The sequence below is a fragment of the Nipponia nippon genome, unplaced genomic scaffold (assembly GCF_047370975.1).
Source record: "Nipponia nippon isolate SJK-2023a ecotype South Korea unplaced genomic scaffold, ASM4737097v1 scaffold_1, whole genome shotgun sequence".
Classification (NCBI taxonomy): Eukaryota; Metazoa; Chordata; class Aves; order Pelecaniformes; family Threskiornithidae; genus Nipponia; species Nipponia nippon.
This window is the reverse complement of record NW_028262290.1, coordinates 14,871,285-14,898,947: the sequence shown is the minus strand read 5'-3', so window position 1 is coordinate 14,898,947 and position 27,663 is coordinate 14,871,285. Positions and strand designations below refer to the sequence as shown.

Here is a 27,663-nt window from a genome sequence, read left to right as displayed (position 1 = left end):
GATCCCCGTTCCAGGCTCACAACCCACGTTGAGGTTAAAAGTCCCTTCTGCACTTGAAAGCTTGTTGGGGTCATGGCCTGGAGAGGGTGTTTCTCCAAACACAGGAGACTCCACAAAGATCTTTGTGTCCACATTTCAGTCACACATGAGGTGAAAAGCACTTTTTTGTACCTTTAAATCTTATTAAACCCCACTCCTGCCACTTTTCTCCAGACTTTCTCTCCTTCCTATGTTTTTTGTAAAGTCCCTCGCAAAAGGGAGGCAAAGGTGCTCACTGATTAAAAGAGTATTTTTTTCCACTTGGCTGATGTTCTGAAGACTGATGTGATATTTTCTGTCAGTAATATCAAAGAAAAACAAACAAACAAAAACCCCTTTTACTATCTTTGGCTACAAAAAGACACCTCCAACTCTGCAAAACTTGTTTTTATTCTGTCTTGGTGATATGTTATGGTTAAACATCACTAGGTACCTCTGATAAGCTTGCTTATAAAAAGACGAAAACATCATTGAAAGACACAGACGAAAAATAAATTTCCTGGGTAATCTTGCATTGTGCTGCATGGTTCATTGACTTTGATAACCATTTGGCAAACAGCCTTAGCTAGGTTTTGGAAATCAAAACATAGAAACAAGGAAGGCAGCCTAACACTTCACAGATAGGCATTTAACCTGAAAGAAAAGGGCATGTTTTATTAGTGTTTGGTCCAAATAGAGGGTATGTTTATAGGACACAAGAAAGGAAAGTAGGAAAAGCCTTATCTAAGGACAAAGATGATAAACTTGCTTTATTCAAGAGAAGCTGAACGGATCTTTTTCTTCTGCGTGTGTATAACATCAGCTGAATATGCATGGTGGACCGTGCGAGAGAAGGGAATTGCCAACTAAACACAGAAAGATCCCTGAACAGGTGCTACAGCCTGTCATAAAATACAACAAAATAACTTGCATGTAGCCGAACTGCTTGTTGTTTAAATAAGGGGCACTTCATTCCACTTAACAGGCAACTTACAAATAAATGAGCAAGTGAAACTGGTTTAAATGCTTATATCTTAAAATACATCAAACATACTATTTTTATACTACTGAAGTGAAGAAGCATCAAGACCTTAAATCAAAATAAAGAGGTTGAGATATCTAGGAGTACAATGGTGAGGGTGTTTTTTCCTGATGCCAGAAATTGCCACAGCAGGGAGTAGCTCTTCACTAATTGGAAAGATCAGTTTCACAAGATGAAAGCTGTAGAAAGGCAGTTTAACTCACAAATAAAAGGAATAATTTCACCTCTAGAAACTAAAGGATAGGCTGCATTGCCTGTTCACAACAGAAAAACTGAAGAAGTATCTTCAGAAGGGAATTAAAAAATATCTCCTTAGTCATCTGAGCAATACGATTTGAAGTATCTCAAAGGTCCGTGTCTACACTCGAAGCTTCAGAATTTGCTAATTGGGCCAATTGTTACGGTGAGGGGAATACTGTGAATTGTTTTCCTGAACCAGATCACAGCTGTGAGAAGGAAAGCTCTGCTTTGGTGTGCCTTTCAGTCAGTATTGCTGCTCAGAAAAGCAGTTCCCATCCCCTCCCCTCCGGTCCTCTTGCTACGTTTTAACCTGGACCACAGCCCTGATGTGTCTGAGAGCACAGCCACACAGAAGTCAGTGCTGGCCTACAGCAGGGAGGGTGCAGGAGCTAGTGTCCAGGAGAGCAGGGGATACTTTCTCCCAGGAGTAATGCTGACTTGAATGCTGATGAGGGACAGAATTGTGCTCATCACCCCTGAACCAGCAGAGCATTTCTGCACTTGTTTCAGTGGATAATCTGCATCCTAAAAACCAAGCATTGAAGACCCAGTCAGGGACTGTCAAAGCAGCTGTACCATCCTTTCTAACACTGACCTGGTGAAACCTAAGCCTGAACAATACTGGTAAAACACAGTGTGCAGCTGTGGTCTATGGTTTTTACCCCATTTATCGCTTGTCGTTGAGTGGAGCACTGCCTCATGCTCCCTCTCCTTTCCTCATCTCTCTGCTTCCACAGCAGAGATTAAACCTCCTAACAGTGATGGAAAGGAAGAGCTAAAACTCCTATCACTTTGAGCGATACTTAGTCCTGCTTACAGCAAAACATAGTGTGCACTTCCTCACATGAGCAGCATTGAATCTCGTCCACAGATCTCATGTATGTCTATGTGCTATTTTGATGCTTGAAAAGACCGTTTACTACACATTAACTAAACCAAAACAGGAATTTGTCTGGTATCAATGATGCAAACTAATTTGCAAAAAAAAAAACCAACCCCAAAATAGCTTTTATTAACTGAGGCACCAGACTCTTACCTTCTGTTCCCTTGACATGAAAGCGCTTGTTGAGTTCATCCAACTTGTTCTTCTCAAGAATAGAAAAAAGGAACAAGATTAGGATCACTGGAGCATTCTGTCATCTCGTTTTACTAGTCATCTAGCAAAACAAAACTAGCGCTATAAAACACTAAAACATTTTTTGGTTTCTTGTTTTACAAAAAGCCATAATTGTTCCGAAAGGGCACATACACTTCACAAGAAGGATCTGGGAAATTCTTATAGATCAAACCCTCTCAAAACAGACAAAATGGCTACAACTTTACTAGGCAACTACTGCTAATAGGGGAAGCATCAGCAGATCCTAAACACCTACCTTATCATCACATGTACATCCTATATCAAAATCTGATGCAGAAGGTGGAACGACAGGATAGAGTGGTTTAGCAACTTCATCTGGCACAGTTGGTTTATAAACATTGGCTCTCAGCAGGTGATTTAAACTTCCATGGGTGCCATTATTGGGAGCAGGCTTTAATCCAAGCAGATCTATGAAAACACCAAAGATAGATAAATGAATGATGGTTAGATTGTAAACATGTATGCAGCAGCATCTTTACTGAACTAAGACATTTATTTGCAATACTGTTTACATCCATGACATGTTAATGAATGCTTTTAATGTAATAAAAATACTAACCTTTTGTCTAAATCATAAAATTGCAAATGCTGTCTGAATAGTATGGTGGCCTTTATGGCAAAAAGGTTAATTTGCATCAAGACACTGGAAAACAGTTTTATTATAACTACTCCTGCAGCTTCCAGTGCAAACCTACAGTCAATATGTTGACCTTACACCAACCACCTGGAACAGAGTGTTATTAGTCACCTGCTTTAGAGATAAGGGATAATTACCTTTTTGGTATTTCATGTTTGAAAAAAGAAATTAAATAAGTGAATTACACCTTCAGCTAGAAAGATTTTTACCCTGGAAAATTAGTATTAAAGAAAAGATCATAATGAATACTTGTATACATTGTCAGATTCTGCTTCATGGCTACAGTAGGAGCGTAGGAAACATAATCATACCAGGAGATGCCATAGAAGCTAAGTGATGCCCCTGAGCTGCTCCATGAGACATGCAGGTGCAGAAGCACTCTCTGAACAGAAACCTCCTTCCTAGACTGTTGAGGTGTGGACACCACACACTGTAGTGGTGTGTATTCGATCTCTGCCAAGCTGCATGCAGCAAAACAATGGTAACACCCTTTATTGGCCAGTTGCTAGAGTAGAGCAAACTGAGGCCCCTGAGAAATGTCTGCAGCCCTCCTGGCCAAAAGGCAAGCATTTGAGAAGGGGGGATTGGGAAAGGGACACTGGGAGGGAGTCAGGGCATGAGTTCATGGGTGCCTATGTAAAGCCCTGTTAGCTAAAATAGCACGTTTCTCTTGCAATTTCTCAAGCAGGTAGCTTACCACACATGACGTTGTAAAGTTCAATATTTTCAAAAGGAGGTACTTTGGTCTTGTATTTGAATGTAGGACCATAACCTATAAAGACAGTCTTAAAAAAAAAAAAAAAAGAGAGAGAGAAGAATACAAAAGAAGAGCATTAAAAGGTAGGGAGTTTTTTTCAGTGAATATTCACATTTTAGAGACCTCTAAATTCTTCTGCCTTCAATCACCCTCCCACAAAGGTTACTGCATTGCTCATACCTGCATGCTGTTTATCTTGTTGTCATAGCCATGGTCTCCATGGAAGAAACATTTTCCTGTGGGTTTCTTGTAAACATCCATAGCTTTCCTAAATTGAAAAATTAATAGAAAATTTCCTCAAGGTGCAGGTATGACGGCTGACCTGAGAATGTGCTTTGGGGGTAGGAGGGATAAGGTTACAAGGCAGTGCATGGCTCATCTTTCTTGAATAGCAGTAGTGGGGACTGCAGACTCATCCAACAACCCCAAGGTTTCTCCCTCTGGTCCCACATTCCCCAGATAATGGAGTTTACAGCTATCACACAATAGCAATGGGGAATGTGCTGGGATGTATCATTTCAAATGATTTCAAATGTAATTATAATACTTTTCTGTGGCCTACATTAAAAGTTGTGGAATTTGCAAGAAGAGCCATGATCAAGATGGTGCAATCCTAAGAGCTAACTCTTACTCAATGATAAGAACCTTAGCATCTATTTACTTATTTTCTCAGACTTGCTCATATCACATCATCTCTTACAGACTGGAGGTGTTTTGCACCATACTCTTCCAGTCCTCAAAAGGCCAACAGAGGCTTACAAGAAAGCATCTTTGTGATGTGACAGTGCTGCAAATGACATATAATGCTGTAAAGTGCTTTAACCTGTTTGCCTTCCACCCAATAAACAAAAATGGGGAGCAGAAACAAAGCTGGAGGAAAAAGAGAAAGATTGTAATGAAGACAAATAGCTGAGAAAATAAGTGCTGCATCATAGAGAAGGTAATTATCAGCTTGTTACTGAGTGTTTTTTTACAAAATATGCGGAAAAAAGTATTGTGTCATAGGAATTATAATTACCAACTTGTTCCAGAGTACTTTTTTACAGTTTTATGAGGGCCATATGCAGGCAATACATGCAGTGGACCAGATTATCCTACAAGTTAATTTCTTCATCTGCAATAAAATGATGCTCAACCAAAGTTTGATTTTGGCCTTGTAAATTACTGGAGTTACAGCAATCAGGTCTGTAACTACCATTTTCCTGGCTGTGAATATACAATATGAATTACAGTTACGTTAACAAATGAATCATTGGTGAATGAGATTTCAGAAAATCTAGTGAACAAATAAGGCAAAGTCTGATGTAATTAATAGGAAATTACTAAATGTAAATCAACTTGGGCCATCCCATCAGTTCCAGTAAAATTCTTAAAACTAAAACTTTTATAGGCCTAATGCTCAGAGTGTGATTCTTTGAAATGTACGTGAACCCTAGCCACAGAAACTGTATGGGGCAACCAGCCAGCCAGCTAGTGGAGTTATGCAAGAAAGCAATTGGGGTTTCTCATTCACTGCTTCAGCAGAGTGATCCTTGCATAATTCGCAGAAAGATAAGCACAGATGTCAAAAGGCACTTACAACACACTGTGTGTTTGCCTGGCAGCTATACGGGTAAAAAACCCTACCATAATTTAAAGCTCATAACAGACTACCATGAGCCAAAAGCTGTGTCATCTTCCAAGAACCACCGAGTCAGCTTTATGTGTAAAGACCCAGCCATTCTCATACTGTAATACATAACATGTGTCAAAAGATCAAAGGAAGGAAAAGAATATGTATTAAACCAGAAAGGGGTGCACAGTTCATAAACACAGGCTATTCCTGTTCACTCTATACATATATGTGCCAACTTGGTTTTCCTCACTCAGTTTTTAGCTAAGAATATTAAAAATTGTCCATATTTTATAACTTAAAATTCAGAGGCGTATGGGGAGGAACAACCCCAAACAGGGTTTTCTCTGAGCTAAAGCATCCTGATTTTCTGTGGATTTGTTTTGCAACACAATACCCTGCCGACACTTTGATGGCCACCCTGTCATACCCTCCCATGTGTTCTCAAGCATTCACCCACTCTGCCAATATCTCCATTTTCTTTCCATTCACCCATTACATCCACTCAGCCTTTTGTTCCGTAACATCCCCTGGTCACATATGCCTTCCCCTTCTTCCAATATTCCCTGCTTCCTGGCTGGATTAAGCTTACACGTCATTAAAAAAAGCTTATCAGCTCCTATACTTGAGCTGATCAGTCAAAAACCACACAGCTGCTTGAGGAAACCAATCTGGGTTTCTACCCTCTATCCAGCTACCGATTTTCCCAAATTTTAAAACAATTTTGTGTTCTGAGCCACATCCCACTGTACCAAATGTACATGGTACAGGCTCATGGGGTGCAGGAGCAAGATGCTGACATGCAGGGCATGCCCAAGTGTCTCGTTTCCTCAGAAAAAGGGCTGAAAATCAGGATGGAAGCAAAAGCAAGAGTTTACCTTGCCACATGCCATTTGCGATCCACCAGTAAATGGACATCTTCAATTCTTCGGTTGTAAGCATAGTGCAAGCGTTTAGGCAGGTGCTGTTTCAAGTAAGGCTTGAAGTGCTGGTCTGGCTTTCTACACTGAAAAATAAATGGTTACAAACGACACTGCTGTCAGTTAGCTTAGACGTGCATAAAACCTTGAACTAGAGAAATTAAGCTGTTAAGGTCATTATTGATGATGTCTTGAAAACAAAATGTACATCTAGAGTACGTGGTCCAGCCCTTTCTGTGCAGTATTTACGTAAGACCAGGGCCCAGGGAGTCATTCAAAGATATATTTGGAAAGCTTCATTCTCATGACAGTCTTTTTGAAATCATCATGCAAAACATCGCACTTACTTAGCTCACAGATGAAGAATTTTATTCTAACTGGACCAAAGCTTAAGTTTCAGAGGAAAGCTGAATGCTGAAAATCCATCTTGTCTGCAGATATATTTAAAGCCATCTGGTTACAAAATTTGGTATTTTTTTTCAATCAGCTTTTATTTTAAGCCCTTTTTTTCCATTAAAAGCAAGGTTATAGTTGAAGACTATCAAATGAATTTTTTCAGCGTCTTCAAAGTGCTAGTAAAATATTTACCCTAAAAGATTACTTTCCATTTCTGAAGGAATGAATAAATAGACTCAATTCAGGGAGTCAAGATGGTCAGGGAGATTCTGGCTCTGCACTGCCCAGAAAGGTTATAAAAGCTACTACAGCAGCAAACAGTGGAATTTATGACAAACATTAATCTGTACTCATGAAGGGCACCATTTAACACTCTTTATTCATGTTAATGGTTGGATTTCCTGCCTAAAGAGTGAGGAGAGAATGCTGAATAATGCCCCAAATTAAGATGTGAAGTGAGCAGTGCAGTATAGACAGAGATACCTCCCAGTCCTAAATACTTACTGTAAGGTTGGCAACAATCACTTTAGGGTCATCTGTTAAGCAAAGAAAAAAAAAAAAGACAGAAACATGAAAGATGAACAATTTTCAGATGAAAACACAAGGTAATAATGTAGTTTTACAGAAGTATTCTTCCTAAAAGTTGGCTGATCTTTACTAAAAGTACACTGTATATATCAGATAAGATATCCTGAATATGAACTAAAGTTTACCTGTATACTCTCTCCTTAGTGATATTTTAGTTGCTTAGGTAATGTTGCTCACTGTTTTATGATTTGGGCCTTAGTTTAATATTTATTCTCTTTTCTGAAAACATATAATTTCGAGTCTTTTGATTGCTTTCCTTTAAAATAAAAAATCATCCCCAAACACAAAGAGTTTCTTTGAAAAATTTTGAAAGCACATTTGAATGCAACGATGCACTTCCTTAAAAGCAGTAAGATAAATATGTAGCATTTTTTGTCTCTTTTAACATTTTACATATTTCATAGGTTACTACAAAGTAAGTGAAAAGCCACAGTAAAATATTCTAGGTATGTGTTTGGACTATTAAAGGGACATGCAAGATGTAGAAAGCCCAAAACAAGCAACAGTCCACACTAACTCTGTCTTCTACCAGAGCTGGGCGGGAGGGGGGAAGCATTTTTCAGTCCTGAGAGAAAAAACATGCTAAGAGAAAATCTTAGGAAGTGAAAATCTCTTGCTTAACTATTATTGTTTTGGTTGCTTAAGGCACAATCTTGCTGAGCTTGAAATGAGCTCTGTTGAATCTCAAAACACAAGCTACAGGCTTATCCATTGCTAAGGTGTATCTGCAGGCCTTAAGGCAGTGTTATCAACAGGAAAATGAAAGAGAAATAAAAAAGCTGGTCATTTGCCGTTTAAGGGGGCAAACCCCAGTTCTAAAACTAAGAAATATGCTTCTTTGTCCTATGTTCAAGCTGCTGATGTATAAGCAATCACAAATATTCAAACGAGGAAGCTGTGGACAGAGGCCAAAAGTGGAAAATGGTATTGCGGGAACACCAGTAGCATGACTCAGAGGTCAGTCAGACTAGCTGATCTTTTTGGAAGATATTGCCATTCATCCTCCAAAGAAAACTAATTTTTCTCAGCAATTTGGGAATTCAAGGGTTGAAAGATCTTTTAAAAAATCTTCTCAGAACTGAAACACAAGTTTTCAGTAGACTGTGAGGTGCAGAAATTCAGTCTTTATGCTTGTCGAGTAAGCTATATCAACACACACACACTATTTTCAACAGATCTTTACACATTCATCCCATATTCCTAGAGCATAAGTACCCTAGATAAATTAGTTTATAGTAAAATAAATACATACATAAATCAGTATCTAAGAAAATTTTACCACATTCATATGATTTCTGCTACTATTCTGGAAATCTTTAATCTTCAAAGATCAATTTTTTGTGAAATGTGTCCTCAACCAAAGTATACCTGAAGTGTTATGAGGACTGTCCCAGCTATCTGATCTTCCCCTCTACCAGAAGTTATCAACCTTGTAGCATACATTGCAAAAACATAGGTCCTTATGGTTAGTTTATGAGCTTCAGAGTTTGCATGGTAGCTTAAACTGCTGGCGAAGCCAGGTTTGCCCTGGTACGCTGAACCAGAGCAGCCACGGTGCTGGCAAAAGCCCCGTCCTGGTACTGCTGCTCTGGAGGTGGTAGTCCTCAGTGGAGCAGCAGTGGGGCAGGTGGGTCTGTAATGCTTTAAATCACAGAGTTACCTTCACCAGAGGACTCCTGCCTGAGCCCTAAGTGCTCTCATTGAAGATCAGCTAATCTCAAACACCAAGTCAGGGTCAGTTTCTAACAGCATGGTACAAAAAAAGCAGCAAGTTTTACTGTCACCATTGGCCCTGAATGCATGCTCTACAGCTCCCTTATATCCTTCAACACCTCCAGCCTGTTGCTATTTAGCAACCTACACTGCTTCTCATCTGTGCCAAAAGTATGAAGAAGCTACTGAATTCAAAATTAACAATTAACTTTTTTTTTTTGCATTAGCTCAGCAGAGGTACCAGACACTTTTTTTACATCCAATACGTGCGGTGCTGAGCTCCCTCAAGTCTCGTTTTCATTGACAGAGGGGAGAAGTGTGTGAATAAACTCATGACGTACACTGCCATGTGAAACTAGCTTCAAGAGTTCCCACTTCTCCTTGCCCTAAAAGAGTGGGTTTCAACCCAGAACTTTTCTGCCATCCACTGGACACAGCTCTGCCGCTGTGGGATCTGTGAGCTACAGATTGGGAAGGGAGCGAGCAGCTGGTCTTTAGCAGGCTTCCCTCTGAATGTCCCGCCGACACACTGCGAACTTACACCCTTCGTACAATGTCAGCCCAAGGAAGGGATGGAGTGTAGTTCTCAGGACATAAGGGGTACAATTAAATTAACTTACATTTTAGGTTATTGCTAGACCTAGGGCGAATTCGCCCTAAAGATCCAGGAAGCAAAATTATATCTTCCACATTAGTCAGATAGTTGCTTAAAAATTCAGTTCTTTCACAAGTAGTGTCTTCCATCCCTGCAGAAGGAAAATGCCAAATTAATCCAGCTTGAAAATAAACATGTTTTCCAAAACAGCACAGAAAGACACCCCAAACAGCTTATGCATTCTTTTCTTTTGGATGACTAATCTTATTCTTGTTCTTTACAGTCACCTAATTCCAACATCAGACACTGGTAGAAGCCAAACTAGGGGTGATATTAGCACTTGCCTACACAAGAGAAATGCCAGTCTCAACGTCATAGAAACAGTCACCACATATACCATGTGTGCACTGACACATCTCCAAACTAAGCTCATGGAAAAATAGAAGTCTGTTTCTAGTTTAGTGTACTACTTTGGGTTTTGGGTTTTTTTTAAACAAAGGATTTTAAGAGAAGTTGCACACAAAAGGTATTGTCTGTTGGTGGTCTGTTCTAAGGCAGCTGCAGATAAACAATTCTCTCCTACAGCCATTTGTGGTAGGGAGGAATGTATTGCCAGTCACAGGCAGTTCTCAGCACAAAACTGCCTCCCCTGGAAATCCTTCCTGCCCTCTACCCATCTCTCCCCACAGCCAGAAAGGAAGCATATTCCATTTTATTGCTAATGTAGCAATTCTTGTGAGACTTTTATAAACAAAGATCTAAACAGAACAGGACCTTTGGCAGCATCGCTAAGAAGTTATGCAAAAACAGGTTTCTCTCAAACATGGTCACATTTTTCGTTAGTAAAACTTTCTTTTTCTTTTTGTCTTTGCTAGTATTTACTATTTCTTCTATTGTAAAGTTTCTTCTGACATCTGAACAAATGAGACCTACCAAATGGTATCTCTGCTTTTGGGTGACTCTCCATCTGACCCTGAAATATCTTTTTATCGTTTTCCTCCTTCCTCCATTATTTTGATGACTTTTTCTGACCAAGCTGGACACAGTCCCTCATAGATATTCCACTCTTTCTCCTAGTAGCATAACTTGACCCACTAATTGCCATGGAAATGTCTCTAAAGTCATACTCCTCTCCTCATGAAAAGGAGAACAGTGCTACTAAATTGTTTCCTTCCATAAAAACTGCCAAAAAGATTACTCTAGGCACATTACAGCCTTCCAATACATGCAAGGACAGATGAACTTGGATGTGATATAAAAAAATGGCAAGCTTTGAAAAACTCTAAGCGGAGATGTAAATACCTTGATCACTGTTAGGAAAGAGAAGTGTCCTCCAATGACAATTAACAGGCAAGCTGAGTGGCCAGTCTACACCGACTGCTTGGTTTTGGGGATTTAAACTACCAGAAAAAAATCAGCACAAAAATATCTTAAATGGAACTTCCATTTAAGCCACCTATTATAAGTACAGCTACATTGCTCAAGCATTTATATACTGTTAAAGAATATTGTTTATTTTACCATGATCACCAACAAAGATGACATTGACACATCGATGTAGTTTCAACTGTTTCAGTCCATCCATTAGTTGTCCTACTGTCTTGTCAATCTCTCTCAGGGGATTCACCATCATCTGTATAAATATGCAGAAAGGAAAAAAGCTAATTCTGTCATTGCAATGTTCCCCCTTGTTCTACAAATGGAGGTCCTTTGGCAAAACTCTGATAGGATAACCATCCAGGTCAAGAGGCAAAGCCTTGGCTGAGCTGTTACACCTACAATTATTGTACCATTTCCTTTCCTATATCCACACTGTGATTTCATCATGAGAAAGCCCTGCTGAGATGCTGACACAAGACAGCAAAAGATCTTTATGGCTGATCCTAGGCCTTCCATTGATACGTGTACATTTGGTAAAACAGAGTATGGATAGTAGAAAAATGCATGTGACTTTGGGGATCCATTTCTTTCTTATAGATAAATAGCAGTACTTTTACAAGGCTATTGTATGCGAGTGGTTTAGTCAAAACATGAACATGAAATGAAGCTTTGGACTTGGGATTCATATGCCAAGTCACTTAATGAAATTCACTTCAAAGGACATCTGATACTACGACGACAACATGCAAGTCACTTGAATAGCACATGGGGCTTGGAGGGAGCGTTCTTCAGCTTCAAAGCCAAGAGTTTCCAACATCTCAAATGACAGTTTTGGCAAAATTGGCAGCAGGCCCCAGAGGACATGGATACAGTACTGTGAGTTCTTCATTTAAGTTTCCTTTTCCTTTTCATTAAGAAACAGAAAACACGGAGACATGTTCACACAATTGTGTTTTCAGCTATAAGAAAATGAAACACTTTTTACCAGATGGCACAGAGAAGGGAAACATTTTAAAGCAAGATTTTAACCAGAGGACTGAGATTTTGTTTTGGTTTTGAGAAGAAAACATTTCTTGTCACTATATGCCAACTTCCTCCTCGCTTGTCTGTTTGATTTGGCTGGTCCAAGCATCCACAACAAAACATCCTCCCAGTGAGAAACAGAATGCTAACAAATTTTGCATGAGAAAAAACTAGATTTTGGCAGAATTTTCTGAGAAGAAAAGATAAACACCACATTAGTGTGACCCAGAAAGAGACGGTTCAGAAATTCTCTCTCTGCCTGAGGCGTTAAGCGATGGATATTAAATGAGCCTGATTGATAGGTTATAAGATGAGACAGGAAATATCGTCTCCCATGTGGCACTATAAATACACGGAGAAGTGCTCATGAGAGATGGAATCACGGTGGGGAGGAATAGGAGGTAATAGTTTCTGCAACATAGGGAAGTAGTTCAGGCAAAGGGTGAAATTTTGAAATATTTTAATTCAGGAAAGCCCAAGTAGTCAGTTTAGTTAAAACTTTGAAACATTTTGAGTTTAGAAAAAAACAAAATTGTCTGTTTCAGCATTCTTCCACTCTAAAATATGAAGAATTCCTTCAACAAATGGGAATTCCATTTTTATGAAACTATTTGTATAACATCAATCATATAAGGAAATAAATATTGTACTCAGAATCCAAAGCTTATTCAAGGAAGCTGGAAATCCAGATGGATTTGCCATTAATGTTTATTTTTGTCAGAAGGCTTGAGGCTTCTTTAAAAAATAAAAAAAAAAAAAAGAAAAAAGAGCAACAATACTTCCAGAGATTTCAAGGATTCATGGGTGATGGTAATTTTTTTTTAGCTACTCTTTCACCAATTTAATCTATAAACCTGTAGAGACATTTCTGAAACTGAAAGAAAGTCAATATAAATGAAAAAATCTATTTTTAAAAGAAACACAAGCTCACACAGAAAACCACAAAAAAAACCCCTTCAACTTCACAGTTTTCACTACTTGACTGTGTTCAAAGCAGCTCTTAGAAAGGCCCTCACCAGTATTTCTTCATCTCATTGCATTCTGTCTCTCTTCAATTTTTAAATTCGGCTATCTTTTATTATTCTATATGACACTCAAATTTTTCCCCAAACGGTCTCCAAAGTCTAAGGCTGGCTGTAGGTGGCCTATTCATGCAAGGATTTTTTGTGTGGACATACTGCTCTTACAGCTCATGTGCTTTCCCAGATGCAACTTCCAAAGCGGTACTAGTAGTCAAATAAAATTCTCGCATATGCGTTTTTCCACCTAACAGATTGATATCAAGACTTTGGAAGGCTGTACAGAACCATTTTCTCTTTCAAGATATATGGATCTCTAAGATGGTGCTACAATAAAGAGTTGGTACTATTGTAAAAGCAATGGGTATGGGATCTGAGACATACAGACAACAACTGGATTCTCTCCTGACTTTTTCCTTGGAAGAAGCTTGATTAGAAGGAAGAAAGAATTTCACTTTATCCGCTTTCACTATATTCCACTGCTCTCAAACAGAACCAAAAGATTAACTTGCAGATACGATGGGAACTACTATGTGATATCAGGATGTCTTTTTCTGAAATAACAGTGACAAATGTTCACAGTTGACTTATCAGGAAGAGTTCTTTAGGGATAAGTTTGGGATAAGTTTAGGGATAAGTTTGACCTTTTCATCCAGAAAAAAAAAGGAGGGGGGAAAAAAAAAAAAAGAGTCACATATGCTCACATCAGTAGGAATGTTATAAGCTATCTGCTGTACTTCATGCCAGAAGGGTATAACTTGGAATGGCAAATTAATGAGTAATAGCAATATCATCCATAGCAGTTATCAGTTTTCTTCTCAGGTAAATCTGTGATATCTCTGGAAAATTCCTGTTTTCTTATACCTGATAATTCTTTTTACATGTCCCTGTCTGCCATGTCTTTGCACTTAAAGAATCAGTCTCAAAAGAACTGTTTTAAGTTGACTCATGCAACAAGTCAAAAAACACCTCCACAAAAAAGCTATTGAGAAATGTTTGTGGCCTCTTGTAGGATACAGCAGAGTGTCAAGGCTTTTGTTTAAAGCCTAAAGGAAAAATATTTACGTTGCTTATTTGAAGAGTTTTTGAATTATTTAGTTAGATTTCCGAAATGAAAATAACACTGACATGGTCTATAACCCCTCCCAGTGTGTTAGTTAGTGCCAGGTGGAGAAAGACAGTACACTAAGGAATACCCTTTTCCTCCACTTGCACCTTTTCCTAATAAAGCAATTTTTATTTGACCTTTTTCTTGTGAAAACAGACTGCACCACTTCTATTGCAAATACAGCATTCAGAAATCATGTAATCAAGAATCCTCTACTCTCCAAAGTCACAAACTGGCTTTAAAATATATATTTTTACAAGAACTTTTTGAAGTTCTTTCCCTTTTAGATTTTATGAGTCACATTTTCAGGACTTTTCCACAACCACGATGACTAGACACAGAATCTCAAATATCACCAGGCTCCCAAGAGCTGGGGAGTTAAGGAGGCTACAACATATTGCAGAATTTGTAATAGCTCAGAAGGGTTAGCAACACTGGTAGTGTCTTCCCAGGGATTTATCTGACATTGCCTCCAGCTGATGGCTGGATTTAAAAATATAAAGAGATTATAAAGATGACTTTCCCTAATGCAAACAGAGTCTGAAACAAGAAAAACATAGCTCCCAGAAGACTTGGTCTGGTTTGGCTGCTTTCCTTTGGGTCCTTCAGTATATTTATAGAAGTTTTGTCTGCAAAATCCCAACCTGAAGCATAGAGTGAACTCCAAAGTTGAAAAAATAAAGCTAGAGAAGTGCCTAAAAAGTGGCACTTCCATCATAAAATTTTGGAACATATGTAAACTTACTTTCTTCCGACGAGCTTCCGCAGCATATTGATCCACTCTATGTACTTTTCTTCTTCCTTTCTTTGGAGCTGCAACTGGTCTTTCCTGTCTCCTCTTAGGAGGAAGCTTTCTCTTAGGTCTCTTGGGCGGAGTAAGAGGGGAGCCATAACTACTCTCCTGTACTGGCGGGGAGAGATGTCTGGACTCAGAAAAAAAAGCCTCTCTTGACTCGCATCAGATAGTAAAGTACCTGTGCCAGCTCATTCTGAAGCATAAAGCCTTTTCAAAAATTTAGGCATTTGGACAATTTAGGATCTGTCTCTCTTTAAGGAGGAATCCACCAAATTGTACTGAAAGCAGAACAGCAGTTACGAGAGCAAACAGCATAAAAGCAAATGAAATCGGTGTTTCGGAAGATAGGTGGGGCTTCTGGTTTTTAAAATATAGAATTATGTGGGGATTTTTATTGATCAAATATTAATCCATTAATATTATCAAAATTTAAGTAAACTTAATTTCAATTTACATAAAATTCATTGCATACAATTTAATGAATGTCCAGGGTAGAGTGCTGGTGGAAATGCAACATCTCACTTGGATGATGGTTCAGGAATGAGTACTAAAGCCTGTCCAGTCCAAATGGCTTTCCGCAACGTGTCCCACACCCACTTTTTGGCTGAATCAGTGACATCAGGGACCCTCATCAGTATAATTAGCAGGTGCCACCACTGTGTGCCAGGCCACGCACCCCACTGAAATCACCAGAACCCCATTAGTCACTATCTGGGGACTGCAGGTCTGCAGGACAGAGCTACAAAGGTGAGACTCGGTTAGCATGGAGCTTGTATCCTTCAAATCAGCGAGGCAGGGCATATTTATTAGTGGCAGTGCATCAGAAATCTGCACTGCAACCTGCCTTATTACTAGCTTTATGGGCAATTTGAGAACTTAATTTCCTAGCACTTTCAGTATGGTGTCGTTTTGGGTAATATTATTGTTCATAAATGCACAAATATTACCTGAGAAAGGATTACAGAAGGGCAAAAATTTTTTAAGACGTAACTGGAAAAACTACTATCCCGTTAATCAACTTGCTCATAATTTTAAACTGTACTGCTTTCACTACTTTAACACAAGTTGCAGGCTCTTGGCACTGCTCGGGATTGCGCGTGAAGTGCTGATAGATGACGCCTACCGGGAGATAGTAACTACAATATGCTGCGTATAACGGAGCACGCTGAGTGGGCTTGAGAAGAGTTGGAGATTTATGATGATATTTAACTTCTGTGTACTTAGGCAGCTTCTCACAGTTGTTCAGTTACAGAGCTATGTAAATAGGGAAGGGAAGGAGGGGGATGTTACCATCTGCCATGCTGTTTCATTGCTTCCAAGGCAAGCAGCTGGAAAGGAGATTCTAGTCCAGTCTCATTCGTCTCTCTCCAGAAAGGCATTTTAATAAAGCAGCACCAGAGTTTTCTGTTTTTAAAACGCTTCAAGCTTTGTGCAGTCCTGATGAGAGGAGCGGCAGGGAAAGGAAGGATTCTTGTTTTACTGTCTCTGAATCGGCTCAGACAGAGCTCCACAATGCAAGAAACACGCCAGCCCAGGAGACCCAGGTCTGAACACTGAAAATGGCCGTCTCAAGACAGCATGTTAGAGGAGCAGCAGGAACGGCTTAGCAGTGCCAGATTTCGATGTGTTTTAGAGCTCTTATGGTAGCATATTTCTAGATTTTATTTTTTTTAAAGATAGCTTCGAGGGAAAAAAAAAAAAAAAGCCAAGTTCTTATTAACCAGCCACATCTTAGTCTTGCTTGAGAAGAGTCAGAACAGAGTTATGGAGGAGGGAAATGAATCCCTCCCCGCTTACAGAAGGGAACTGTAACATCACAAGGGTAACTAGCCAGCCAAAGCTCTGCTTCTTGACCCGGACGGACCAACCTACCAGAGTTCAACTGCAGAAGCACAGAGGGAAAGAAAAAAAATATGCAGAAGTAAATCAAGAGCAAGCACATATTTGATAACTCCCGTAACTACTCCTGGAAATGTAATGGAACTCACTAAAATACTTCCTAAGAAGTTTATTCAAGTCCCACAAAAAAAGACCAAACCCAAAGCTAAAAAAAACCCCAAAACTGAGACAACCAACTCATTTACACGGAAATTCGTAATGTTAGAGGACATGCAAAGTTACACTAGTGGACACTGGCCATAATCTGTACTCCATTTATATCAACAACACTGGCAATTTACCAATGAAGTTTAAGTGCATCTAAATCCCTTTATTTCTAGCTTTTAAGATACATTGGCTGTTTCCGCTGAAGTCTAGAAGCTGAAAATTATCAGTCATGGATGCAGTTAGTTAGACCTTAAAGGCAATGTATTTAAAATACATTTAGAACACTATGTGGCATAAGAAGATCTAGTAAACACCCACTTTACTCTAATGGACATTTGTAGGATTTGGAGGTTTTCAAGGTGTATTCCTCAAGCTACAAAATATAGCAAGAAAAATGGCATAAAATCTTCACTCTTCAAAAGAAGAAATAAGAAGCTCATCTTAAATATAACACAGAATTGTTAAGAGCTTGTTTTCAAACGTTATTTTTTGGCTGATCTGTCTTTGCATGAAGAAAAATGAAGTGGTCAGAACTACTCCAACTGTCTAACTGCTGCCAACTGTATACAAGAAAAGAATGATTTCATGGGGAGGTCATACTCTCGATATCAAGGAAGCAGCTGAAACAGATCCCTTTGAGGACTTTCTTCCCAGCTGATTTATGTACATTTCATAGCTCCTAAAAATTATATTGAAAACAGCGTCAAGAGAAACAATATAAAATACTTTCTAGCTTTTCTATCCCGAAACCAGACCCCTAACAAATTTCAGCATCTGCATACTTACACAGCTGTATTCATTTATTTAAATTTCCACTCGCAAAGTTATGGCCACTGTTTGAACTGCAAACCCATACATGCTCATCTGCTAACTTGTCTGTTCTCAATTTGCTAAAAATCAGTTTCATGCTCTTCTTGTGTTTAACACAAATGGCATAAATCAATTTATTTGTAAAACTTTCATAAGCTATTAATTCACACTTATTAAGAGCTTAAGCTTTGCCTTGCAATTAGAGGTCAACCTTCAGATAACCATCCAGAAGAACTGCCAAACAATAAGAGCCTTTGGGGGCTTTTTGCTTTTATAATGACTTTTCCTATGATGATACAATTACACTTCACTTTTTAGACACTTATAATTAATCTGCAACTAGATTACCACATTAGATACTAAATTGGTTTCTTAAAGACTAAAATTTAAAGAACAAATGCAATGTCATCATCTTCATATTCTCCTTTAAGTCCATGGAAAGAGCCCCACAACTTTGTTCAGAAGGAAGTGGTTGTCTACAGATAAATAAAATTAGAGTTGTCAGTCATAAGCCACATATAATATTTGTAACACTTCAATAAGAGGAGCTATAAAGCATCATTGAGTAACATATCCTTGAATCAGAGAGCTCTCATTACCGATACCTCACTTGACTGAGTCAGATCTCTCTCCTGTTCTGAGCCAAATGACAACATGGAGACATATCAATGCCTGTCAATTTAGCAAGAGTGTTGACAGATTTTAACCACCACTTATCCAGAAAAAGGACTACTTCTTCCTATCCAGTATGATGTTTCAAGTGCTGGTTTGGAATAATTCCTCACACCCGCTGCTCTGGGACCACGGCTCAAACTGCTTCAACAGGGATGCTACCCACAAGTTCATAACCGCTGCAAGCTTATTTAAACAGCGCAAATAACTCAAGTGTATTAAAAAAGATTAATGCTGCTTCTCTTTGCTTTCTCGTCCACTAGAGAACAGCTATCAGATGTATACCAAACAAGTAAGAAACTACTGCTGGGTACCTGGCTGCTTGGGGAGATTTGTATTACCTTCCAAAGGGTAGGCATCTGATACACTCGTCAGTTTTCAAAGATTTGCAAACATTTATTTACTCTTTAAACATGTATAAAAACTCCTAAGGTCTTGTGATCTTGCAATCTGCAAGCATACATTTGCACTGAAACTAGGGGACCTTTGCCAGATGTCAGAGATCATCGGAGATGCCGGATCCCCGCCACCCGAAGTAGTAGGATAGTTGGGTGCAGAATTTACTTTCCCTCCCCACAAATCCCAGACAAGTGCATAGTCTTTAAATTCTTGTCACCTGGACAGTGTTGGCAGGGAAGCAGTACTCATCAGTCCCAGCCAGCTACCCAAAGCTCAAACAAGGGGTTAACTACTGTAGTGTTTTGCACATAATGTTTCATTAAGATACCTTACTGTGCTTCAAAACTTTTTTCGAACTCGGCAGTCTAGTCCTGAGGGAACAGTACTGGCAGAGCTTTCTGAACCCCTGTAGGGCCTATATGAAACTGGAAATAGCAGCTTTTTACAGTTCACGACAGACTGGAATTATTACTTTGGCTACTGCAGGCTGTCAGCTTTAAAGAAAGCTTTTTCTTCTCTGCATTTTTCCTCAATATTTTCTGCATTATATTTTTATTACTTTTAAGAAGGATAAATTGTTTGCGGAAAGTTAAATTATGCTGTTGCACCCAAATATACTCTTGTCTTTGCCCAGTAAATCTGTTCATTTGCATTATCATATCACACAGAGAAACAGCCTCCTGAAAGGCACGGGCAGTTCCTTCTCTCAGAAGTGAATCTCACGTGATAAATCCTTAAGACAATAACTTTGCTTTCTCTGGCAGCGGGGAAGCATTCTGCAGAAATGGGTGAAAAAAAGTTGCTAAAAATCTTACTCCTGAGCAGTGGCAATTATTCCAAAAATGTATTTAAGCCACATGCTTTTTCTACAGAAGAAAATCTATACTAACCTCTGAGTTGAAAGGACCATATCTGTGGCCAGCAGCATCTGGTTGTTCAGAGTAGAAAGCATAAACATAAGGCCTGAAAGAAAGAAAGGTCTTGTTCAGAATAGCTTCCCTTCAACAACAACAAAAAAACCCAGGCCTGTTAGGTCAAGTCAAATCAAGTCAACCTTCCAATAAGAGTTGGCTTTATGGAAAAAGAACTGTTTCTCAGTCGTGTTTCCATGGAATGATTAAGCAATTAGTTGTTCCACAGTTTTATTAAATCTGAGAACACATGCAGGGAGGCACATGGGGTACCATCTGAGGACACACGCTCTTTCTAAGTTTTGTAGGAGAGATCACAACAGCAGCTCGCCTGAGCTTTGCAGCAAGCAGCATGTGGGAACTTGTGTACTAAAAAATACTCATAATTAAAATCTTAACATTTTCCCAGTCCTCAGGGTCCGGTTCTGCAACTGCCATTGCCTGTAAAGTTGTTAAACTATATTAGACTCAGTAGGATAAGAAGAATCCAAGTTAATCCATGTAATTAAATGCTTCTTGATAAGAAATAAATTCATATCATACATTTATTTATTAAAAGCTGAGATTAAAAAAACAAAAACAAAAACAAAAAAACAAACACAAACCCCCAACCAATCCTTAAATCAGTGATAGTGTGTAACAGAGAAAAATAAGTTTTAGAATTCAATTTCCCTTTGCTCTTCCAGCTACTTTTAGGGAGAAGACAAGTTAGCAGTTATCCAACAGCAGATGACAATAAGTGAATTACCTTTCATTGTCTGGAAGTGTTAGCCACTGCAGTATTGTTAATATTCTGCGCTCATGAGGGATGACACTGGACCACAAAATACAAAAACATATCATGTTATCATAGAATACAAAATGCATCAACAAAGCCTTGCAATGAACTGATTCTAACATGATTAAAATCAATTATAATAACATCATTTGCTTTTAGTATGCCATATCTTCTTTCTTGCTTGATACGGATTCTTATTTTGCAAACAGAATCGCTTCAGATCTCCTGGATGTCCACATACTCCAAAAGAAAGATGATTAAAAGTTTGTAACTGGAGTCAGAACTCAAAGCAATAAATCTAACTGTTCTAAACAGGAGTCAATAAAGATCCATTCTGGTAGTTTAACTCAGATGAACCTTTTTTATGCACAATGGTGCCGCCATTGGATAGCTGGAGTGAGTAAAAACCATTAAATTGTTCACATCAGTACAGGCTTAAATGACCATCCTGCTCTGGTAGTCTTGAAGACACTGGAAAAGTTCCCACTGACTTAATAGTAACCAAACTGAGGGCTAGGCTGCTGTAACTCAAAACAGAGCCATCTGAAACACCAGGCCATCAGCACAGTGACTTGCACAACTTTGACAGCTTCTCACTCTGCATAACAGACTCATCCTGTTTCACTGTTTGTATCCTGAGACTTCTCACTTGGCTGCTGAGGCCAAGTTCATGCTATGGGAATGACTGACCTTATAAACAGCTGTTAAACTTCCAAATATCTCATCTTAGGAAAGCTCTGCAGGTCAGTGACCATGCAGTTATTTTAATACAATAGCATAGTCAGTCCAGATTCCATTAGATCAATAGCAGAATCCCAGGGTAGGAATCAAATACAACTGTCTTGGATTTCCCATGCTGAATTGAATTCAGCACCCTTTGGAAACGTCTGACAGAGAAATAGAGATGCCAACAGCCATTTTGAAATAAATTTGGGTTTAATGCCTTGTAGAACAACAGTGATCCTCAGTCTACCATCACACAGAGAACTTTCGGTTGTAAAACAACTATAAAAATGAGAATTTATGCTAAAATTTGCAAACAAGGCAATATTATAAGGTGGAATAGCAATCTTGGGTATTGCCCAGTTTTGAAATTTTTATTAATTGTGCAAGATGAAAAAAAATACGTTATTTCAATTAAGTCATTTGTGACTAAGATGTTTTTAACACTTCTGTTTTCCTAAAAGAGTTTGCCTGAATTCTCCCAAAAACCACTCTGTATCCCAAATTAAATAATACAGTTTTAAGGCATATATATTTCATTCACACATGAAGTGGTGGTCTCACTCCCTTACTATTGCCATTCATATGATATATCCTTGGTTACCTTCCATAATATTTTATATCCCCAAGCATGCATTGGCCAGGGTGTTTATGGTGACTATGTAGTTATAGGGCTTAGGAATCACATTAATTTCTTTGTTTTGTAGAGCGCCAGACCAGAGCTCTGTCAGATAACTGTCTTGCAAGCCTAAACATATCATCAGCTTTGTACGTGGTACATTTTATTATTGTCTCCATATGCTGTATAATATTTAGAGTAGCAAAGAGCATTATTCCTAATGGAATCAGAAAAAAAAATAGGCAAACCCCCTTAGTACTTCAGTCTTGACAGTTTGCCCATTTTCTTTGCTGCTGCAGTCCTGCCACTAAAATGAAATAGAAAGACTGATCCACATGAATTCCTCAGAACTCAGAAATGATCAAAATTCATTCATTTTCGGTTAGGAAGATAAGTCTTAGTTGGGACAAGGGAAAATAATTTGGAAGCATTAAACAAAAGAATAAACGTCAAAGATCCTCAAGGCTGTCTTTTAGGAAAGGGAAACTGGATATCTTACTCAAAGGTCAGACTGGATTGTAAAATGAGTGAGTCAGGCTTTTGAGTCAATTAGGCTGTTGATGTCAGATGACATAAGAGGACAATAAAAGAGTCTTCCACAAACACTCAGAGGACTAGGAAACATTGCTAGCAATACTAAGGAGGCAAAACAACACACCATGAAATGAAAGAAAGTAATTTTTTGCATAGGCACACATCTTTTCTTCAGATGACTGCTAAAAATCAGTGTATGAACTTAAAGCAGCAAAGTGTAGCATTAGCTTTAGTTATCAGAAACATTGCACAAATGAAGCAATGGAGGGTTACAGGTATGGTCTCCAAGCTACCAAATGCTTAGAGTAAGGAAAACAACTTAATAAACACTTTCATCAAATTAATTCTGAATTATTAGTTACAAATCTCCAGAAAACAGGGGGCACTTACACAGACCAGAAGAACGTGCCAGCTTTCACCCCTTGCTTGGCTGCAGTAATCCAAATCTAATGAGGAAAATATAAGAGGATTAGAATGTGTTCAGATCTTTAACGACTCCCTGAAATCAAAAGAAAGTTTTTTCAAGACACATTCTTCTACCCTGAGCCTAGAAGTGAAAATTGCAGTCTTCAGCCTGCTTCCCTAATTCGAACACGTGGAGTGACAAACCTATGCAAATTCTGTAGCAGTAGATCAGCTGCTGTGCTGCAGAATTTCACCCCTAAATCTCTGTGTTGCTTTTAATGCAATGTATTAAGATTCATGGCCAGGAATTTCTCCAGTATTCCATTTAATTTTCAAAAACCAGCCATTAGTCACTTGAGCCTTTCGGTGTTCAAATTTCGGAGGATACTCAGTTAGGAAAGAACACGGCTTAACTCTAATCAACGTCTGCATAAACGTTCCTCTTTCCCATATTCTACCATCAGTACTCATCAACAGAAAACACATTAGGAAAGAGTACCCAAAAAAGGGAGCAGGGGTATAAAGAAAGCAGGGAAGCACACCTTCCTCCATAGACGTTTAAGAACCTTTTGAGCTCACCTGAAGTGATTGATGGAAATGACAGAAACAATCTCCATGAATTTTTCAAATCCTTTTTTCAATCCTTCAAATCCCATACATTTTTCTGGCTATAAATCAGTTTGTAGCAGCAAGTTCCGCAATGTGGTCACATACTGCATGAGTGCATTTTGCTTTTTGTTTGGTTTAAACCTGCCAGTTTCACTACAAGTCATGCCTCTCCCAGGCTAACATGAGTCTACACTGTCAGTCAATGTAGAACAGAAAAAAAAGGTAGCTGATGCCCTCAACCTTGTCCTTCCAAAACAATTGAAATTAAGAAGGGAATAAGGGTTATTGTTCCATTTCCTCTTTGTTGGTTAGAGTCACAGTCTTAAAGTTAATTAAACCTAGATGTTCCAGTACTGAGCATGTAAATGCAATGTGTTATATACAGTCTCTGGCTGGTCACATCTGTTCAGGTCACTTATCATAAAGTTTGCTGTGTTAGGTGTTGCAAGGTCAGTACCATTTGTGAGCTTATGTAATTTACTTGCCATATGTAAATATGTTGGTTTTAACTGTTAATATGTTAGAATTTTATAGTCAGCTGTCTCACTATGTCAGATGTGCACCCCTGGTTTGCATATGGGACAAACTTTACTGTATTGCAAGCTATGTAAAGGCCATATTTCTGAATTAATTTGCTTAAGCAGAGAGGAGAGGAATAAATAATAATAAATAAAAAAAAAATTCAAAGATTAACCACTCTGTCTTCATACCATGCTACAAGAATTAGAGAATATCTAACTTTTCCAATGCAGAAAGACCTGTTAAATCATGGACCTACAGATTCAACCCTAGTACACCGCAAATGTCCCAAGAAATAATATACCTGCTTTTCTAGATGTATATGATCCATATCCTGTAAGTTGAATTACTGTCATTTTTATATCCTCTGTGTTGAATGACTACAATTCTTCTCCTTTATTTACAGATAAAAAAAGACAGGCTAAGCAATAGTTTAGGTGGCAATGCCATATGGAATATGGAAGTCCCAAGTTCTCCCTTTTTCTAACTGCTAGACACATTTGCACACAGATACTACATACAGAGTTATTCAAGGTAGCTGTTGAATTGTCTTTGAAAACCTGCACAGAAAGTGGGGCACCTCCCTACTTTTAATCTTCCATGAATAAATAGAAGCCATAACTTTGCAAAGGCTGCCCCATATTTGTTGCACTATGAAAGGACTGGCAGCAGCACATCTCAGGTCAGGGCTGACGGGAGGGACGGCTCTGAAGTCCGGCCCTTGGGCCAAGTTGCACAAACTCGCTCACCAACCAGGAAAGGAGATTCATGGCAGGAGCAGAGGAAGCACATACACCCACTGCAGTGGAGAGTTGGTAATACATGAATGGGAAATCCCTTCCATGTCCAGGCAAAGGTGGGAAGGGGGAAATCATAGCATTTCCCAGATAAAGAAACATGTACAAGATTAATGCAAACATGCAGAATTAATACCAGGGTGGTGCCAAATGTTACACTCCTGCACCATTTGTCATTTGTCCTTCCAACAAGGTAAAATGTGGAGTAGCCACTTCCACGCTCCTCACTCTTTAACAGGACACAAATGATCTCACAGCCTTGACAACTAAGCATTGCCTTCCTTCCCAGACAGAAGATTTTGGTACAAGAAGCCTATTAAATAATTAGACTCAAAGAGCCTTGTTGCTTGTTCATGGCTGCAGCTAGACAAAAAGAAATATGTATAAAAAGACAATTATAGACATGTCTCCTTCTGCTTCCCCCACCAATCAACAAAGTGAATGCAAAATGTGTTCAGGACAAAAAGGCAGATGACAGCTTTCTGCAGAGCCTGGGCTCCTTAGATGTAACTACCCTGCCAATGTTCACTCTGACCAGGCAAAAAAAATGAAAATAAGTTCTTTCTGTAATCATTAGATAGTCAAACCAAACAACATTCCAATAAACAGGAGAGCAAAATGCTTTTATCCCAAAGATTGATATAAAATGTGAAAATCAGATAAAATCAGGAATATCCAGTTAAGATGTGTGGTGATGATGCCTAGTGTCTACAGACATACCTTGCAGACTGTAAAGACAGCTTCACGACATGCTGTCGCTTATCTAGGAACATCATGGCCCTTTTTAAGGATTATCTCAGGATCTCAAACTGGGCCCTTTTTGAGGGTTGTATTCTCTTTAAAAGGTTAATAGTGAAAATAAAGCTTCATACAAGGTGCCCTAAACAACCTTCAATACTTTTATAATTAAGATATTTCTGAAGAGAGAGGCATCTTTGGAGCCAAACTCAGATCCAAGCTGGGTTACCTTCTGACTGAGCCTCTCTGTCCCTATCAACCACAGACAGGCAGTTTTATACCTGTCATCTTCTGACCTTGGGGAGGCCAATGGATTATTTCCAAGGATCATGAAAGATCACTAAAAAAAAGCAATGTATTGTCTGTAGTGTAAGCTTAAGCTCACTACATCAAATCAAGACATGGAAAACTACTGCTTAACAGAAGCCAAAGGCAGCTGGGGCCTAATTTAGTGCTTAAAGTTACTTGGGATGAAAACAGAGTCTCAGTGCCATGAAAAATGAGCAGTAAACTTAGTCCCCTTCGGAGCACGAGCCTTGATGCTCACCATTTCTGTGAGATGCTGTAGCAATACGAGGAGTGGTTTTGCGGCTGTTTCCTGTCAAAAACTTTTGTTTTGAAAACAGGGTGGTTTTAAGCTTCTGTAATAAATCAAGGTCATATACTGAATCAGAAGACTGGATTTCAGGAAGTCCCACAACCGGCTAGAGCACCTCGAAACACTTCCAAGCTACCTTCTCCCCCCTTCTCCTTTTCCTAATGCTCTTAAAATTAATTTCTCAAAATTCCTGGTGCAGAAATATTCAGCTACTCATCTGCCAAATCCCACTGATGTCCATGGTAATCTGGCTGTTTCCCAGCAAGATGCTGAGTATTAGAACAAGTAATTAAAAAAAAAAGAAAAGAAAAAGCACCAAACAACCCCATTTTTTAACAAAGCCATATACAATAGGCCAAATTCCAGGAGCAAGAAAGTATTTCAGAAATTATCAACATTAAATGATGTTCTTTTCTAGGCAGTTTTAGCCATAATACGAGGCTGGGGGTCCCAGGCACTTTTCCTGCCTTCCTGGGCAGAAAAATATTAATTCTGAATTCTGTGCAAACCAAGTACCACTCTGCAGTTGTTTAAGTACTCCAGTTTGAGACCCAAGACCTAAAAAGAACCAGATGAATATGTGATATGACAGACAAGATTTCTGTGATATGCAGACCAGATTTCCGTTCCTCCCCCCTTAATTCTACTGCCTTGTCTTTCAATACCCAGCTATTTTTGGCAGTCTATGTCAATGTGATATTTAGAGAACATTATAAAAAGGAGTTAGAAAGGGACTGTATCTAATCCATATATATATGGAGATAATTTTTTCTCTTATCAAAATCTGCAATTCTCTTATCAAGACCTTTCTTAAAGGTCTTTTCCAACCTAAATGATTCTATGATTCTATGAAACGTGCAACTCTTCCATGTGCAGAGAGAGTATGATTTATATCATACTTCTGCAAGAGATCTACCACCTCCTTACCCAACCACTATGGCCACTCTCTCAGGTTTGCCAAACTTACAGGTTTCCCTCATATTAAGTGTGTAGGGATTGAATTATAGCCCTTCCTCTATGCACTTCTTTCCAATTCTCCAAAGACATTTCCAGTTTATTACATTATTTGTGTGCTTTTCATTTTTAACACCTCTTCAGATCAGCTGGTTTATTTTATCGTCCTTGCTTGTGTATGCAACACTCCCCCTGTCCTCTGAGGATTTCATCCAGTGTATGGTCATCCACTGTTGTGTAACTGTCTTGAACTCTTCTCAGTTGACATTTTTCATGACTCTTGTTTACAATCCAGAGTGACGTTTATTCTCTGGAGCAGCATAGGTGTTTCTAATGGGTGGGTGTGGGAATTATCAATATTCTCCAGTCAACACAGCAGGTGATGAAGTTTTTATAGACTTATATTTTACTTTAAAAAATATTGTAGTTTAAAAATAGACACACTTGTACAGTCCTCAGAAGTTAGTTCCCCACTAACTCCTACCTTATTGTAATTAAGGCAAGATGCACCATTAAATTTGTAATGCATAATTAAATTACAGCTGCTTAACAAGTTGTCATACAGCAGC

General features: G+C 38.8%; 1 protein-coding gene across 6 annotated transcripts in view; it reads right to left on the bottom strand.

Annotated features, from left to right (window-relative positions):
- The window catches only part of ENPP2 (ectonucleotide pyrophosphatase/phosphodiesterase 2), a 70,199-nt gene that overhangs the window by 10,780 nt on the left and 31,756 nt on the right, over positions 1 to 27,663 (bottom strand). For 4 of the 6 annotated variants that reach the window (XM_087747139.1, XM_087747099.1, XM_087747112.1 and 1 more), the window contains exons 9-19: positions 22,865 to 22,920; positions 20,569 to 20,634; positions 19,800 to 19,872; positions 11,178 to 11,289; positions 9,682 to 9,807; positions 7,265 to 7,296; positions 6,323 to 6,450; positions 4,013 to 4,100; positions 3,773 to 3,860; positions 2,674 to 2,846; positions 2,337 to 2,388 (exon numbers count right to left, since the gene is read on the bottom strand). In XM_087747139.1, coding sequence (XP_087603265.1) covers positions 2,337 to 2,388; positions 2,674 to 2,846; positions 3,773 to 3,860; positions 4,013 to 4,100; positions 6,323 to 6,450; positions 7,265 to 7,296; positions 9,682 to 9,807; positions 11,178 to 11,289; positions 19,800 to 19,872; positions 20,569 to 20,634; positions 22,865 to 22,920 — 994 coding nt within the window. The remainder of the gene's footprint in view (positions 1 to 2,336; positions 2,389 to 2,673; positions 2,847 to 3,772; positions 3,861 to 4,012; positions 4,101 to 6,322; positions 6,451 to 7,264; positions 7,297 to 9,681; positions 9,808 to 11,177; positions 11,290 to 19,799; positions 19,873 to 20,568; positions 20,635 to 22,864; positions 22,921 to 27,663) is intronic. The other 2 variants (XM_087747103.1, XM_009471081.2) reach the window with 1 other exon arrangement.